The sequence below is a fragment of the Erpetoichthys calabaricus genome, chromosome 16 (genome assembly GCF_900747795.2).
Source record: "Erpetoichthys calabaricus chromosome 16, fErpCal1.3, whole genome shotgun sequence".
In the NCBI taxonomy this organism is placed as follows: Eukaryota; Metazoa; Chordata; class Cladistia; order Polypteriformes; family Polypteridae; genus Erpetoichthys; species Erpetoichthys calabaricus.
The window spans coordinates 3,944,805-3,963,701 of record NC_041409.2 but is presented as its reverse complement, the minus strand read 5'-3'; the positions used below and the strand labels follow the sequence as shown (position 1 = coordinate 3,963,701).

At 43.1% G+C, this 18,897-nt stretch overlaps 1 protein-coding gene across 4 annotated transcripts in view; it reads left to right on the top strand.

The window, feature by feature from the left end:
- Positions 1-1,086: 1,086 nt before the first annotated feature.
- cadm3 (cell adhesion molecule 3) overlaps positions 1,087-18,897 on the top strand; it is a 213,457-nt gene continuing 195,646 nt past the window's right edge. The window contains exons 1-2 of one of the 4 annotated variants that reach the window (XM_051920172.1): positions 1,087-1,429; positions 8,986-9,117. In XM_051920172.1, coding sequence (XP_051776132.1) covers positions 9,018-9,117 — 100 coding nt within the window. In that variant the 5' untranslated portion in view covers positions 1,087-1,429; positions 8,986-9,017. Of the gene's footprint in view, positions 1,430-2,409; positions 2,431-8,985; positions 9,118-18,897 lie in introns of those variants that run through there. The other 3 variants (XM_028821848.2, XM_028821849.2, XM_051920173.1) reach the window with 3 other exon arrangements.

The window sequence follows — 18,897 nt, the reverse complement described above, 5'->3', positions numbered from 1 at the left end:
CTGCACAGGGATGACCATCTGATTTGAACCCGTGGCACTGGATCTATGATGCAGCAGAAAGCCGTGTTATACATATTGACAGGATGCTGTGACCCAGAAATGGACTGGATGCAGGGCCGTCTTAATGTATGGGCACTGGCAGGAGGCCCCAGCACACTACTTTGCCCGGGAGCCTATGATGCTGCTAAGATGGCCCTGACTGGATGGGGAATATTCTGGTGTTGTGTGACCTATTAAAATTCTTATTTCTAAACGCATTCATTCATTGATTCGTCCATTCTCAAAGCGTCAAAACAAAACATCCTCTTCAAAATTACCCGGCAGTTTCTCTGTGATGATGCTGCTATGGTACACCTGAGCCGGCTGCCTCCCCCATTCCTGCACGAGTTTGTTCACCGCCGGTCCTCGGTCCGCTTCCCGCACGCCATAGCTATCTGTTGCGCCGATTGCCTCTATGAGAAGCGCGCCGGCAGTCATCCCTGTGCCAGAATGGTATGGGCCAGGTCGTATTAAAATCGCCCGCTCACCGCTCCCCTCTCCCCCTCCTCTATAGATTGCCTGTTTTTGCTGCAGTGAGCGGCGTTATTAGAAAAACAAGAGAGAGAGAGAGAGAGAGAGAGAGACAGAGAGAGAGAGAGAGATAGAGAGAGAGAGAGAGAGAGAGAGAGAGAGAGAGAGCGAACGAGAACAGGGCCGAGCCTGAGAGGCGCAATTTCCGTCGCATTGGAAAGACGGGACCCTCGCATTAAAAGCGACCTGAGTATTTTGGAAATCGAGGTACCTTTGCTTTTCATGAGGGTCCACCGGGTACGCACATGGCCTTCTCATCATGTCTGAGTACACTTCTGCACGTTACAGTTAGAAATCAAAGCATTTCACTAATGCCTCTCGATCTGGGCATTTAACGGTCTATCTGGGAGGCTATTAAGACATATTTGTGGCTCATCGGGTGGGGGTGAGGGGGTGCTGAATATGTGTGTGTGTGTGTGTGAAAGTGAGAGAGGGAGAGAAGGAGAGATATGTAGGGGGGAGGGGAGGGGAGGGGGGCGTGGAGATGGAGGGGTGGGGGCATTGACTGAGGAAACACAGCGCAGTTCAATTCGGGATTCAATTTGTAAAGCATCAGCGCTGAGGTTCTGTCGAACCTGCCCCTTTTCCGATCAAAAGGCGGGTTCTGCTCTTCACGCGATTTCCTCTTGCTCATTTCAATACGCTCATCTTCTTACATCACGTTACTGTTATTATTATTATCAATACTAATAATAATACCCTCCCCCGTTTGGCACACGACTGAGCCGAGCGCCGTCGCCGCCTCGCTCCTTCTGGTGCTGAAAAATTCTGAGTGAGAAAGAGAGAGAAGAAGACAGGAGAAGAGTGCGAGGAGATCGGAGCCACTGCGGGCTCTTTATTCAGAGGGAAGGATAAACAGGTACAGTGCTGGGAATTCGAGCATTGCATGCGGTGAAACGGGTTATCTGTCAGCGTCTAGCGCGGGATGCTGCTCCGCTCATTCTATGCGCTAGTGCTAAGATAAATTACATTTGTATCGGCCAGTAAAGAAACGATCACCGAGCACAACATGAAAGATATTTTGCTCGTAATTTAGACATGCATTATTCTGACTGACGATATGCTTATTATTTCTTGGAAGCGGGAAATAAAGATTCGTTGAACAAGCGAGAGTGGCGTGTGTGTGTGTGTGTGTGTGTGTGTGGGGGGGGGGGGGGGGGGGGGGGGTATAAATAGCGAGCGCCGTTCTTCTACGTTTTGTTTACCAAATAACGGTTCTTTAAGACTTTTATTCTTGTTCGATTGTCTCCACCTCTCTCTCTCTCCCTTCTGTAGCCAATATTATTGCTTTCCAGATGCATCAGTTTTATCAATGGGATACGTGAGGCGCCCGGAGAACACCTCGCCTCACCTTTTTGTCTTCTGTTTTCTACTAGGCGCTATTTCGTGCTCTTGTGCATCAATTCACGCGGAGTAAACTCTCGAGCCCTTGTTCGAAGTGAAATCAAAAATCTTCTGTTTCCGATAATCGTCCGGGCACCCTACACACATGCGATTACAGTCGTGAGCGCAACGGAAAAATAGCAATGGAAGCCTTAGGGAGCCCCCGATCAGCACCTGCCGAGCTGGCCGCTCTCAACAAGAACTTCTTGTTGCTTATTTTTCACACTGCTGCGCTCTCGCACTTGCGCTTTGGTTTACGCCAAAATCGAAGGAATCTTTAAATAACCAGGATATCAACAAGGAGATGACACCCCCACCAAATCGCAAGTTTTCCCTAGCAGTTCGAAACAGCCGAGCAGTCGTCCGCCCCGCTATCTCCCGTTCAGACGATCGCATACAACAGGAGGGTTGCGTGTCGTTTCCAAGGAGGGGATGGATGCTTCTGAGTTTGGAACGACGGTGCTGCGCCACTCTCGGGTACCTGCTGTCTCTTCTAGAACTGGGGGAGGGGTAGACGGGGCAGGGGGGCTTTTTAGTCCTGAGATGTCGTTAGTCATGCATTTAGGTCTTCGTGCGTTTCGCAGCTCTGCCTGGAAAGGCCGCAGGTGAAAACGAAGCCGTGTTGGCTGTGCCCGGCTGCTCGCGCAATCCGCTCGTCGCCAGCAGCGTATCTACTTAGATCTTTCATACGCGCATTATAATCCCGAGCTGAACCTCTTTGAAGTTGTCTCCGTTTTAATATCTTCTTTTCAGCACGGCCGACTTTCACAGCCAAAATACCACCGCTACGATGCCTTCCGCACTTTCTGTTCTTTAAATACGAATGTGCGCTGCCACCGTGAATATCTGAAGAATATGACCGGGGTGAAGAACTGAGCACGGGGGGCTGGCGGTGCCCGTCAGGCAAGCGAGTGAGTCCAAGGCGATATATACATTCGAATTCAGTGATGAGGCACGACGGCAAATACCACAAGATAACTAGGAAACATTTGCATAATTTCATCATTAACAGCAATATAGCCGTGCTGAAAAACTCACATTTAGTTCACGATTAACAGCGAGTTTATTTCGGCAGGTTTGAAAACGTGAAACCTCTTGACACTTCAGTTTTTGACATTTTCTTTAATTCTGTGTCACCTCTTTGGAGTTGGCAATTCCAATTCCAAGCTTTATTAGTAACTCTTCTCACACATTGCATCGCCTACGACTTCTTAATGGATCCAAAAATCTTTTAATTATATTTTTTTTAATGCAGCTAACTCCATTATCCACAGTGACTTATGAAATTAGGATATGTTACGCTTGTTCAAAGTTATTCTTATCAGTAGGAACAGGAGCTGTGTAAATAAATGATGGGCTCAGGGTCACACTGTGGTGTGGGCACAGTGGGGTCTGGTCGGGGGGCATGGGTGCCCACGATGTTTCTGATGCCAATTTATGTTTCTGTTTTGTTAATGTGAACGACTGGCGCTCTCTCCATGTTTGCTTCCAGCCTTAAGCCATGTGCTGTCTGGATTGGCCTCCCATAACCCAGAATCGTTTTAGGCCGATTTGAGAATGCTACTGTATGGTACCATTTTAACTTTATCATTTTCCATTTAAAATTCACATTTTACATTAAAACCTGACTTTTATTGCTTAGAAATAATATTTAGTATTTATATTCCAGAATTGGATTAGGCAGGTCTGAGTATAACATGAAATATTTATATTACATTTAGTTGCTGTTGCAGAAGTGGGTGGATTAGCACTGACATCAATCGCCTTTGTCCCGTCACCATTTTTGTCCAGGTTTAATGCTCTCCCTGTGCTTTTGTCAGGTTTTCTTCTGGGTGGCCCAGTTTTCCTCCCAAAGTTGGGTCAGTTGGCAACTCTAAACTGGCATCATATGAACGAGTATGGGTGGGCAAGTGAAGGGGAACTGCAATGGACAATTTACGATTGGTTGTCGTCTTGTGCCAAGTGCTTCTGGGCATTGAGCCATTCAGTAAGTAAGTGGACGGACAAATGGGTGTGGTGTGGTGGTGCAGCGGCTAGCACTGCTGATTTGTAGCTCTACAAGTCCAAGTTTGATTTCCTGCCCTTTCGATTTCTTGCCGGGGTCCTTGTCTCCCTCCCTTTAGATATGTGGTGTTTGTGTCACATCCCATTGATGTGCAGGTTAGGTTAACAGCCCCAAGTGCGTGTGTGTGTGTGTGCCCTGCCGTGGTTTTTACACTTCTTCCAGGGATGGTTCTGGTGTTGCACCTGATGCTTTTGGGATAGAGTTCAGCCCGGTGGGACCTTATATTGGATTAAGGGGGTTCAGGACATGTGATGTGTGGAAGAAATGGTACACGTGAAAGCAGCAGAAGGTTGTTTTCCTGAAGCGTTTTTCAATAATATAAGAGTTTGACTTGAACCATTTCAATGCAGGTCTGAAAAGATAGTCAACTTACATAAATATATAAGTAAAAAAAAAAATAAAAATCATTATGCAGTTTGAAAATGGGAATGTCTTAAACCAAGTCCATTTATACTGTGGAGAAATTCATAATATCGATAATTATATTGTAAAGTCAATGAGACAGTAAAGGCATAAAGGTTAAAGAGAGAGAAGACCTGAATTATAATGGTAACTGTACAACAAAAGGTAACAATAATTAAAAAGTCATCCAGCGGCATTCTAAAATATTCTGTAAAATGCAGCCCACACCGGCTAAAAAACTCAATACAGGCGCGAATTACATGGCAAATTCATTAATAACAGGGAACCAACTGGACTGAAACTGAAAGTCCCTGAAGATCAAAACAGCGGCACTGTTAAATAGTAACTGTGAACGGTGGACTTTGATTGAAAATCTTTTTATTAATGATATAACACAAGTCCACTTGCAAGATATAATGCTTAATAAGAAAGTAACAGTTTGATTTATACTGTACACATGCTCAATTATACAACGTAATTTAGAACACCAAGTTCCATGAGGGGCTCACCATGATTGATCTACTGCTTGCTGGTGTAATTTATAACAGTAGAAGACTTTAAGTGAAACAATAAACCACTGTCCACCCAGTCACTCGTCCATCCATCCATTTCCTGAATCCCCATTTTTCATTGTAGTGGTACAGGAAAGTGAAGCCCAACATTAAAGCACAAGGCAGCAGACACACAGTCCGGATGGCTTTAGAGTTGTCACCACAGGGCACAAACACACACATCTTGTTAATTTGTGAGCCCCCTGAAGTACCTGGAAACAAAACCTCAAGCAGAACACGAAATCCCAACAAACATTGGGTCAGGAATTTCCAGCGCTCCGACTGCTGCTCTGATTCATTCATTCATTTATGGATTCCTTTACGGGGTCTTCAAGAGCCTTGTGTAACAAGGGGTGTAAGGCAGGATCTAAACTTGTGCGAGGGCCAGTCAATCACAGGGCAAAATTGATCATTCCCATCTACACACACTGGACACCTTTACTGTGCAATCCAACCAAACACAACATCGGGCAGTTTTGTGGGACATGCTTGTGCAGACCATAGTCATGGGGATCCAATGCCTGTCCCAGCAGAAGGACGCAGAATTTGAAGTTTATCGCTCCTCTGCTTTCACTTTTAAATCCAGTGGCATACTGGCTAAGCAGGGGCTCTACTTGCACTTATCACTTGTGTCTCCTGCGTTCCAGGGTGGCACACAACAATATAATGGAGGATCTGTCATAGCAGACCCAGAAATACACAGAAGAGGCAAAAGGTATAAGCCTTAACAGAAATTGTCCAAGGAGGGACACAAAAGAATGAACACTAAAAAAGAAAAATAGAACTGAAAACACCCTACGGCATCCCTAGGTGTTTCTGAAGGGTCCCGAACCCCATTTTTTTGCGAGTTTGATCCCCCGTGTTTTTTATCAATGTACCACTCCAAAACTTATCTTACCTCCTATCTTTCCTAGCTCCTGTTCTTCCCGACATTGCACTTGAAGGCTCTCGGTCAAATGGTGACCATATAAGCCCACCCAGGTTAATTCTGGATGAACCTTCCAAATCATTTGTGGGGTCAGTGCAGCTTTCCCTCTGCTCTAGGAACACTAACGTAGCGCTTACCCTGCACCCTTGAGCCCTCTGTTGCAAATAACTCTTACTGCAGCTGGTGGAAAGGGGCGTGGCTAAACCAGAGTCAAGTTGAACGTTGAGCTCCACCCACAATCCACTGCAGTCACGCCCCATTCGGCATGCTGGTTGTCAGGCTGCCATGACTGTAAGGACGATGCGCCTGGTTACGTTATTATGGTTAAGATTGGGCTTGTGGGACGGTTATCTGACTGAAATTATGATGACTGTTGAGTAAAGGAAGTTATATAAATGTGCAATTTTTATCATTTGTATCCAGTTCACATCTTTTATGTCTAGTGCAGTTGGCAGGACAGAAACACATGAAATCTTTGAATTACTCGTGGAGTTAAATATTAAACCCTGTCCACCACGTTTAGGCATTTCTCATTCTGCATGCTGCAGCGGGGACGTCTTGTCTGTTACCCTTTGTGGAATATGTCCCAGACACGGACAGGCAGACACGTTTAAATTACCCCACACACGTTTATTTTGGGTTTCCATATTTACAATTCACTACTCACAAGCCCCAATACTCCTCAGTCCAGGCCAATACAATGCCTTCTCTCTATCACCTTGTCTCTTCAGATCGCCTCCTCTCTCCTCCAGAAACCTTGTCCACTCTTCCACCCAACTCAAGTCCATCTCTGGAGGGAGGCGGCCCCTTTAAATAAGCACCCGAATGTGCTCCAGGTGTGTTCCCGGCAATCTCCCACCGACACGCCCCAGTGTGGCGGAAGTGCCGGCTGTCTCCCCAGAAGCACTCCGGGTGTCCCTGTTCCTCTTCCCCCCAGCACTTCCTGCTGCGGTCCAGGGTCCTCCAGGTATTGGGGTCCCCCTGGCGGTGACCACGGGCCCCTACAGGGTCGAGCTTCTCAGCTCTGTACCCGCGGCCCCCAGGGCGGTCGCCCCCTCGAGGTCTGGAGGAGGCACAAGCCCTCCTCCGATCTTCTCGGGTGTCCCGGCTGGGTACCACCCCCATCCGGGTCCCACACCTTAAAGGTCTTGACCTTCCAGGTGATTCCCCTACTGCCTGCTATGTTTCCAATTCCAGATTCATGTGTTCGTTTTGTGATATAAAGCCCCCGTTGGCATTTCTCTCTTGACCAAACCATCTCTTTTCGTCACCTACCCCTGTGTGTCTTGAGGAGCTTTACCTGTCCCCTCCCACTTTTTAACTATTTCTTGTACTGGTGCCCCTGCTTAATGTCCGTAATGTTGCCATCTTGCATGACTGGAGACTCCTTTTGTCTTTTATAATCCTGCCCTGTGCCAATGGGGCACCACCCCTCCACCTTACAATGGATAAGGAACAAGGGTAAAAGTTGACCAGTGCATATACAATATAACCTGTACATTTACATAGCTTAACATTGTCAAAGGTCTCTAAGAACATAACATTCTCAAATTTGTGACAAGTTAGTTAATAATAATATTTTAAAACGGAGTAATTGTAGATGTAATGTCATTGTAAATCTTTATTTGATATCTCAGTGGGAATCTGCTCCAGCGTTAATGCCAACAATTGGTTAGAGGGGGAGGTGAAATAGGAACCAATTACCCCCAGCATGCCTCCTGCCCGTGTCTATGTATTGCCTGAAATCAGTGTTAATCTCACAAACATGGCCGAGTCTGAGTGGAAGCCGCCTTTGGCCACGGGTTGCAGCTGGATGTCCAGTGTACACCACCTGTGTATTGAATCAAACAATCTCATTTGAAAGGTTTTGAAAATAAATTCTGCCTGGGGGCTACAATGTTCCTTGTTGAAGGGCCCATCATCTCCTCACGGCTCTTGCTGCCTGACAGGATTACTGTAGATGTTGCCTTTTTTTCCTCATGATAACATATATTTTTGTAAAAAAAAAAAATATATATATATATATATATTAGGTATATCATTGGCAGCTTAGCGTGTTGTCAGGTGTGAGTGACAAGCGTAACGTCATGTGCGCACAGGAACATACAATACAGTGAGGGCAGCCATGAAAAGTTCGCTGGGTCTGTCATCTCCTAAAGCACCAATTCCACTAGACACGTTGATCGCTTCAGGGCAACGTCTAGCTGCTTCTTAAATATCAATTCTACCAAAACAGACAGATGGAACTGCCTATGGGGAGCGCAAACAAGCTGGCCTGTCAAGAAGGTCCTCGTTTAGTGACAAACAAGTTCCCTTCAAACATTTAAGGGGGCAGTAGAGTAAAAAATGGAGGAACCAGCGTATGGAGAAATGGTAGCAAAGTGACAGTGGACCAGCATGCTTGGACTGTGGTGGGTTTCACTGGAAAGACACGTCATTGGGAGGTGCGGGGTGATGGAGAGGCAACAGTTGTTAAAATCGTCCAGATATTATGTGATGTCCCCCTGTCTGTAAGTGACCCAGTGTGAAGTGTTATAGATCGTTCTTATCATTATTCTGAATATTCAGTCGTGTCTTTCATTGTTGATCTATATGGTGACTATCAGTAGATAACTAGCAGCACGTTAAACCAAAGGCCCGTTCTGTAAAGGATGACATGTTGTAATTACTGAAGAAATGCAAGAGTAGTACGGCTTTCTTTCTTGAGAAATTATTGTTATTATTATAATAAACGGTTATCATTTATCATGGGTTTCTTTCTTTCTTTCTTTCTTTCTTTCTTTCTTTCTTTCTTTCTTTCTTTCTTTCTTTCTTTCTTTCTTTCTTTCTTTCTTTCTTTCTTTCTTTCTGTGATCTAGTATACCATATGGGCAGCATTTGGCAGGAATTCCAAAGTCAACATGGCCTAATGATATTCCTTCCCCAGGTACAGCAGAACATTGGTAAAATGTCCTCCACTTCGTTGATGGTTGTAATTGGTGCTTCAGTATCCTGAATCTGACAAAGTCGGCTCAGTTTGACCTAAACCTCCACGATTCTCTTCTCTGAGGTGGGGTTCCTAATTCTTTCTTTTCTCTTTCACTTAGGGATTTTAGGCGACGTCTTCATCCCCACCGAGATGCTGAGGGGGGCACTGCAATCTGCAATGGCGTCAGGGATTCTCACGCTGTGGGTCTCCTGCTCCCTGCATGTCCTACTGGTGCAAGGCAACGTTAATGGTGAGTGGCTCTCAGTGACACTATCCGCTCCGCTGGAATTCTAGCAGCTCCATGGAGAGAGGCTACGTCACCTGTTAAACCGAAGCAAAGGGGCAGCTTGTCTTGATATTTATATGAGCTGAAGGGTAGAAAGGGGAAGATGGTATATGGAAGAGTCCCCCCCCCTGCACCTCTCCATTTCTCCCCTCCCACCATCTGTCCATTCCTCCCTTCCACTCATGCGGCTCGAGTCACTGCCCCCATCCATCTCAATTTTCTCTTATTGATTTCCCAGAAATCCCCTTGGCCTCTTGTGCTAGTGTTACAGATAGAGGGATAACAAATACAGGAGTTTGGCAGCACAGGGAGAAGTGGTGATCCGCTTGCCCGTCTGTCCTTCTCACGCAGTGATCCCTTGAACTGTATAAAGGCCAGGGCCCCGGTCTATTTGTCTTCGTATCTGACCCTTGTCGTTTACGAGTCACGCCATAGTGCCGTTGTCTCTCCTCTGGAGTCTGTCTTTGCTTGATCAATCCGTTGTCTCTCTGCTCATCATTCTCTGCTTGTCTCAATCTGGTAGCTTAAATAAGTGCAGGGGGGGAAGCAATGTGAAAAAGGGGAGCTGGGATGAGTGCCAGCGGGACTGGTTCGAAAATGCCAGTGAGTCACGAGGCAAAAGCTAATGGGCATTGCATCTTTAAGTGAAACGGACTGGTGGCTCATTTGATTTTCGTTCTTGTTCAGTGTTGGATATTGTAGAAGTCTGAGAGAGAGGGAGGCAGAGGGTGCAAATCATAGGCAATCGTTAGTCATGCATTCTTGGTTCTTTCTGATTTCGTTTGTCTGCCAGGAAGAGGCATTGTGAAAATAATGCGATATAACGGCATGCCTTGTGCTGCCTGGCAGCACACACAGCTGAGAGCACAATGTGCAAAGGGGCATGTGCAGCCTGACACATTCATATTAGATGTGAATTCATGTAAATATACACATTGGGACAGTGCCCAGTGCCAGGCTCTGCCCAGCACTGCCTGCCACTCTGCTCAGGTAGTACAAGCTGAAGCTAATATTTTTAAGCATTGACAAACAGTCCCCTCTGGGGACAAGATGTGTGTGTTTGATACACTATTAGGAAGGTAGCACCTAGTCACGCTTCTCTCCCAGTCTACTTGTGCCCATGTCCTGCCGCTCTAGGACAGTTCTTAACCTCTGATCACATTACACAGAATACACGAATATGTCAAAGCTTTTCACTCTGACAGCCTTTACATGCTTCCTTATGAATCTTTTACTTTTACTGCTAATTAGAGGATTCTGTTGATTTTCAGCTCTGATGGCTGATTAGTCATGAGGCATACAATTTATATTTATACCAACTGATTCTTTTATTTGGTGTACAGTATTTTATGAATAAAACATTGTTTTTGTTTGCTCCTGGTAATCTATTAGGTTTAAGCCTTTTTATTCAAAGTATCCCTTCACTCCTTATAAATCTTCAAATCTTAATATGAACTGATCACACCCTGCGATTCCTGGAAAATTAAGTTAGACTTAAGAGTGTTTCCTATTTCCGTATCAGTATATTTTTATTTCATTTTTTCCCCTTCCCCATAACCCTGAACTGGATTAAACAGGTTTCAGAATGGTCTTTTATGCTGCTAACAGTTGCACCATGTCCAGGTTGGGTTCCTGCTTTATTTGTGCCCAGTGGAGCCAAATTATTGGGGATACTTTTTTTATGGTGATCACCTGTCCCCTGTGAAGATCGGCAAAAGGTACTCGATGCTGAAATTTGAGGAGGTGTACTGGCCCACTGCAAACGCTGCTTGTGCCTTATACTGCAGATGTGGGCCTCGGCCTAAAACCAGAGTAAAAAAATACTTAATCTTGAATAATATTTTTTGAATCTTTTACTGACCCTGCATTGTTTCTTGTGATGCCTAAGAAAAAATGTAATGTCACGTTTTCGTGGATAATGGAAATAACAATGGGCATCCATATTGGAAATTTAAATTAATGATTGACACCTTTATCCAAGGCAACTTACAATATTTATGATACATCTGGTTCCATTTCTTTTGGTTTTTAAACTGGAGTGCAAGCAGGTCAAGTGACTTGCTCAGGGTCAGTAATGGGATTTGAACCTACAGACTCAGGGATTGCAGTTTAAAGCCTTAACCCCAACACCACACTACCTGGACAACAGCAAGCAATATCAACAAATCCATGAAAAAAACCTCAAATTACTCACGTCGTATAATCCAAGTGTCAGATATCCTATACATGTACTCACAACGTCCCAAACACATACATTTTTGCTGTAAAATAACACATTTAGGGAAAATCGTCCAAAAAATCAAGCTGAACTGAGCACCTGCCTCTCTCTTAATTCACTGGCAAGGGTCCTGCCCAGAAGTCCACATGACCTTCATCATCAAGTTCTTCCATGTGAACCCTGAATACAATGAGGACTGATTGAGGTCATTTATGTTGGGTAGAATGCCTGAAGGGGGCTGGGTGGTCTCATGGCCTCGGAACCCCTGCAGATTTTATTTTTTTTCTCCAGCCGTCTGGAGTTTTTTTTTTGTTTTTTTTTTGTCCTCCCTGGCCATCAGACCTTACTTTTATTCTATGTTAATTAGTGTTCCCTTATTTTAATTCTTATTTATTTTGTCTTTTTTCATCATGTAAAGCACTTTGAGCTACATTATTTGTATGAAATTGTGCTATAGAAATAAATGTTGTTGTTGTAATAGCTGTGACCAGGGCCTGGTCTTGTAGGCCTACATAGAGATTAACGCAGAAGAAAAGTGAGTGAAAACATTATGAGACGGAAGGTGTGTCTCGTACTTGTGCACGTCTCAGATATTTCAACAAGTATAAAGTCGATTCAACTGCACGTGAAAATCTCTGCAGTAAAATACCGTGTGAAGTGTCCGGTGAGCCGGTGAGTAGTGATGCGCAAAACAGGCAAGTTTCGCTTTGCATACAGTTTTTGCGAAACAAACACAAAAAATTGCTTTGCAGGCGATTTCACTGTTGCAAAACACAAAACTCACTAGAAAGAGTGTTGGGAGTATTTTTTTGCTTTGCGCCCTCCCCCACTATAACCTACCGTCTATACGGGAGGAGCGAAAGCTTTAGATTCGTCAAAAAATTCAATCTTCGTTTTTTTCGACGGTATCTCGTTGTTTTTTGGTCCCCTGATGCTGAAAACTTTGATATCTCGATAATGGGTGTGTGTCAGTGTGTCACAGTTTTTTGAGGACAGTCTAGAGCTCAAATTGCTTGACGGAAAAGTAACTTAAGTTTGTTATGAGATGACGATGTGCTGATTAGTTTTTGAGCCAAATCGTGCAAGAGATAGAGGCGCTCTAAAGGAACCCTCAAATACCGCAATTCTGCAATTAATCGTCAATTGCTATCGTAATCACCGATTTTATGATCAGAAAGATCAGCGTCAGAGCGATAAATAATTAGTGAAACGTTATAGAATAGTTCGGGTAACTTGGCTCCTACCGACGCTCACGTCCACGTTTTTTTAGTGTGGAAAACAGGGAATGTTGCTCCCTAAGGCCTCGTTCACACCTTTGTGTTTACTGTGTTCGTTTCTGCAGTTGAGTACTCCATGTAATTTGTTGCACCTGTCAAATCAGTTCCATTTATGCCTGTCATTCACATCACTGCCAAGGTTTCAGTGGTTTTTTTTTTTAAATGTTACATTCTGGGCATTTTCACATGAAGATGTACCCAGACGCCCTGTTGTGGAAAATACTGTGTTTTCCCAAAAGGAAAATCTCCCTACACAGGTAGCTATCCCCACTGTTACCTAGCAACAGCTCTTCCCCATTTCTTGATTTGTGCAGAATAGGTTTGAGGATATGCGCGATCCAAGCACTGTGAAGCTTCAACTTTCTCTTTTATCTCTGATGCATCTTTAAGATTTTCATCACCCTGCTAGAATACGTCCGGCGGCTCAACAGAATATCTACATGTGACAGGAAATAAGTCCTGATAATGTTTTTTTTTTTTTTTTACTTAACATTTATATTTAACCACAAAATAACCGATAGATGCATATAGAATTAATGTATCGAAATACACATGGGAAATAATTGTTTATCTTCTTGTGGAAGTGAAACACAATTTATTTTGTGTTTTTTAAACAGAAAATTTCACTGCAAATTCGGTTTTGTGCAAATCGTTTTTGCTAATCCATATCAATTAGTAGGCCATGAGTGAGGGATAGCCAGCTCCTCAGCTCTCATTTCTTTGCTCTTCACTATCATGCATGAAAGGATTTTCTGTAAATATATTATTTTAAGAGGATTTTAACCAAAATACACCATTAGGACAATGTGAGCATATGACAGGGTACCTGATATTTTGGAATAGAGTAATTTGAGATTCTTTTTCAAGGATGTTTTGATTTTGCTTGCTGTTGTTTGGGATGGGTCTCCATTAAAGCCCATTTTGTGGGGAATTTTGATATCTTCATTCTCCTTGGAAACATAATAAACAATTTAGTTGGCCATAACTACAAACAAAGTGGGCTAAGTAACATACACAAATGGTCATTTGTGACTGAACTATTCATTTAATTGAATTCTTTAGAGGGCACATGTAAAGTTTAAGCTTAAATGTACTGTACAGTGATCCCTCGCTATATCGCGCTTCGCCTTCACTCTATCGCGGATTTTATATGTAAGCATATTTAACTATATATCGCGGATTTTTTGCTGGTTCGCGGATTTATGAGGACAATGGGTCTTTTAGTTTCTAGTACATGCTTCCTCAGTTGGTTTGCCCAGTTGATTTCATACAAGGGACGCTATTGGCAGATGGCTGAGAAGCTACCCAACTTACTTTTCTCTGTCTCTCTTGCGCTGACTTTCTCTGATCCTGACGTAGGGGGTGTGAGCAGGGGGGCTGTTCGCACACCTAGATGATACGGACGCTCGTCTAAAAATGCTGAAAGATTATCTTCACGTTGCTACCTTCTGTGTGCAGCTGCTTCGTGAAGCGACATGCTGCACGGTGCTTCACATACTTAAAAGCTCGAAGGGCACGTATTGATTTTTCACTGTTTTGTTTTTCTCTGTCTCTCTCTCTCTCTCTGCTCCTGACGGAGGGGGTGTGAGCTGCCGCCTTCAACAGCTTTGTGCCGTGGTGCTTCGCATACTTAAAAGCCAAACAGCCCTATTGATTTGTTTGCTTTCCTCTGTCTTTCTGACAGACTCTGCTCCTGACGCGCACTCCTTTGAAGAGGAAGATATGTTTGCATTCTTTTAATTGTGAGACAGAACTGTCATCTCTGTCTTGTCATGGAGCACAGTTTAAACTTTTGAAAAAGAGACAAGTGTTTGTTTGCAGTGTTTGAATAACGTTCCTGTCTCTCTACAATCTCCTGTGTTTCTGCGCAAATCTGTGACCCAAGCATGACAATATAAAAATAACCATATAAACATATGGTTTCTACTTCGCGGATTTTCTTATTTCGTGGGTGGCTCTGGAACGCAACCCCCGCGATGGAGGAGGGATTACTGTATTGTCATGTGGATATAGAACAGGGGTCCCCAACTCCGGTCCTGGAGGGCCCCAGTGGCTGCAGGTTTTCATTGTAGCCCTTTGCAGGTTTTCATTCTAACCCTTTTCTTAATTAGTGACCTGTTTTGGCTCCTAATTAACTTCTTTTGAATTCATTTTAAATGACTTGCTGTTGAAGACTCAGACCCCTTAATTATTTCTTTTCCTTAGTTAGTAGCCAAATAATAATGAGATATAAAATCAGCCAAATCATGACCAGCAAAACATGACCAACATTGTTGATCATACAATATCCTCTTTAATAAAACCCCTGTGTGCGTCCAGTGTCCATGTGTGTGTGTCTTCTGGTGACGTGCGCATGCGCGGGGCACGGTGCGATGCTTCAAAGGCCGCCTGACCCGTCACCCAAGACAGAGTGGGCGGGACCTATAAAATATCGCGCAGCCGATCCAATCGGATTTCAGTAAATGAGGTAACACCTAAAACATAAGGCACGAAAAATCCAGTCAGGTACTGAGACGCGGAGACCAGCTTCCCCACAGAGGTGGGATTAGTGCTTGTTGTTGTGCAAGTGTTCACTCTGAGGATATCAGATTTGCGATTAAGAAGCTTGGCCCGGTAAAGTGTAAAGTGTCAGTCGTTGAAGGGGTTTTCCTAAATATATGAATTTTCATGATATTACAATACGATGACTTCTAAAAGTAGATTTATTTTCCAGCACATAAAATCCGTTGCTGGGGAGACGCCACACATAAAATAATCAGCTGCACGCCAGCACAGATTAAAATACTTGCTGGGGAACTGCACAGTACTTGCTGGAGAGACGCCACAGCGAGCTAAAATAAAGAGAGGCAGGATAGGAGATCTTCAAACAGAAACAACTTATCAATCAACAGCCACAGAGGAGAGGATAAATGTAATATTAATTATACTTACTGTATTGTCATATACGTTTCTATTTTATTTTTATTATTATTTTACTTTAGGCTTCTTGCAAAAATATTTTTGACAAAAAAAAATTAAGACAAGAAACAGAATGAGGTCAAGGTCTTGCCATTTAATATAGACTGTTCCTACTAATGTTTATGCACTACTGTTCTAGCGCCCGTTATTGTAACGGGCTTAATGTCTAGTCTGTAAATAAAGAAAGATGAAGGTCTCAGGAATGTTGATCTGCTCAGGTCCACAAAACATTTAAACTTTAGTCTAAGAAAAGAGAAAATCAACAATTTCAGAAACGTCTGCCATTGCACAATGAGAGCAGCAACAAGCCATGGAATTAAAGAACGAGTTTAATTAACAACAAGACTTGGCGCCTAATTAAGCAACTGGTTGGAGTGAAATTGGTCGGAGTTTGAGGCCCTGACTTACTTGCTTCTGTTGGTTCCCTCACTTCACATTTCATTTCTGTTTTGGTGCCTTTTAAGGAAAGAAATGAAGCAATTCAGAGGAACGATGAGGAAATACAGGGGAGCAAATCATAAAAAACAAAGTCAATTGAAATGAATGGAAAATGAGTTAATTAGCAGCAAAAACAGGTCACTAATTAAGAAAAGGGTAAGAATGAAAACCTGCAGCCACTGGGGCCCTCCAGGACCGGAGTTGCGGACCCCTGATATAGAACATTTAAATTATTAACTTGTGTGTCTTGCACAGACTAATCACATTAGTAGTACGATACCATCACCGTACATTAAATAAAACATCACAGGACATACACGAGAAACATGCAGTTGTCAGTATGAGCAGCTGTTACGTAGTCTTTTGACCTGTGGAAAAGGCGGACCATGCGTCATCTACTCTTTCAAGCTTCTCTTACTGATGAAGTGCACAAAGAACTCTTTAGTATTGGTGTTTTCATTTTTAATAATATTCTTTTTTAGCTTCCTTTTGCTACTTCTAATTTCCTTTGTGTGTTCAGTTGCACATAATGACTTTCTTCATTATTTCTTACTATTACTTTGCTCATCCACTGAGGAGCCCTATTGGTTTTCCTATTCCTTGTAATTCGTAGTATGAAATGATTTAGCATTATTTTAAATCTACTCCTTTACTGCTACACTTTCTCATCATCAACTACAAATGTATTTAATGTTGATTGTTTTGAATGTGATACCCTTTACCTTGTAAAGTAGGGAATTTGTTAGTGCTGCAACCTCACAGCTTGTCTGTGTAGAGTTTGATTGCTTTCTAGCCAAAGATGAGTACATTATATTAACTGATGCTTTACACTGGTCTGGTGTGAAAGGGTGTGAATGTAGGTGAGTGCATCAGTGTGCTCTGCAAAAGACTGGCATCCTGTCCAGCCAAGCTTCTCCAACGTTGCATGAGCTCCCCAGTTCCCCACCATCCTGAAGCAGACAGACTGGTTTTAAAATGGATGGGTGGTTTAGGTTTGTGTTGATTCCCACTGACAAAAGACTCTCTGGTTGCATCTCTGGTTTATGATGATGTGTCAATGTTGCCACCTCACCACTCCATGGACCTGAATTTCATTCCTAGTCCCGTTACTGTTTGTGTAGGTTGTGTAGGCTTTTGCCCTTATCCTAAATGTGTGCAGACTCTAAATTGGCCCAGTATGAGTGAGGGTTATCTGAGTGTGCCCTGCTATGAATGGTGTCCCTTTTCTGATACATCGTTTTTGTCAACTTCAAGCAGGGCCTGGTTATAGAATTCAAAACTGTCATGAAATTAGAGAACACAAGTTAGTTCTTCTAAGGTGAAATTCTGTTTAAATGATAAACACTCCGCAGTGAACTTATTTTGGGAAATAAACATTTGAATTTCATTTCAGCACTGCCCAAAAAACATCTTACTTTAATCTTTAAAATTTTTTAAAAGCAGAACACCACATGATGTTAGAACATACTCTACCTTTATTGGCTAATACTAACCCAATCTTCACTTAACAGTTATTGAAAAGACAGAATATTTAGCAGTGGGTGGCACGGTGGTGCAGTGGGTAGCACTTAAGGGTGTAATATCTATTGTCTGAAATGCATACCTAGTAACTGTGTGTGAAGGGTTTGCATGTTCTCCCTGTGTTGCCATGGGTTTTTGATCTTCCTGTTACTCCCCAAAGACGCGTATCTTAGATCAACTGGCCATTCTTAATTCTCTCCCTATGTGGATGTGTGAGTGGGCCTTGTGAAGAACTGGCACATCGTACCACCCTGGTCTAATGCAGCTGGGACAGACACTGGTCTCCCACAGCCATATCATAAACTGAACAAGTCTGAGAAATCTGTGTATTTGACAAATGCATCTTTTATTTGAAAAAAATAAGCGTTGTTGAATGTATTTATTTTATCTTTGTTTAATAGTTGCTGAGAGGCTGCCTTCCATGTTTATGTCAGCTGATGTCCCTGTTTCTTTATAGAAGTTCCCAATTTGTTCTTAACATTTTATTTTCCTAACATTGTCTCATCTGCTAGAATACTAAAGTATACGCTTTAGAAGACATTCATAATTTAGAAGAGTGGGTACTATTGAATAGTTAAAAAACAAAAGGCCAAATCTTTCCTATCCACATCCGAAAAGTATAAAAAAAAAACTCCCTAGAGCGACTTGTCCGCTCTTTTCTGTTCTTTTCGCTTCTTTGGGACTCTGCAAATATTTATTACAAAACAAAGCAGGGTACCCTGCAAAGCAGGTGATAGTCTGGCTGTTTTTGCCCTTAAGGGTTGCCTCCTGCTGTCCACACAGAGGAACAGTAACAATAATATTATACTGATGTGAGATGATGAGAAACACAACACGCTCATGTGCTACAGGACAGATGGCATGTATGAGCTTTCTAGAGGAAAATTGCTTGTCAGCGCCATTCAGAAGGGCGGCCTGAGCTGGACAATGTGGAGACGCCAATGCTATCCATATTAGTGGAGTTGACATGTACATTTTACTTATTATTATCTTTTTTCGCAAAGAAATAAGAGCTAATCCTTGACTTATTTGTGCAGATCTAGTCACAAAACAGCATCAACTGTGTGTTTGAGTGCCAGCCGTAAACTCAAATGAATACAGCAAAGTGGGATCGTCTCATACATTCAATTCGATTCTGTTTATTTTCAGTGAGTGTGGGCACAGAGCGCTATGACAAGTTCTCACGCAAACTGCAAGTATAGATTTCACAAATTACTAAATGCAGAATTAGAACACGTAAAGGTACAGATTTGTTAAAACACACAGAAACTGATTAACATAAATGGAAATGAACATTATCTGCCCATTAATTAACTGTTGAACCATGGCCAG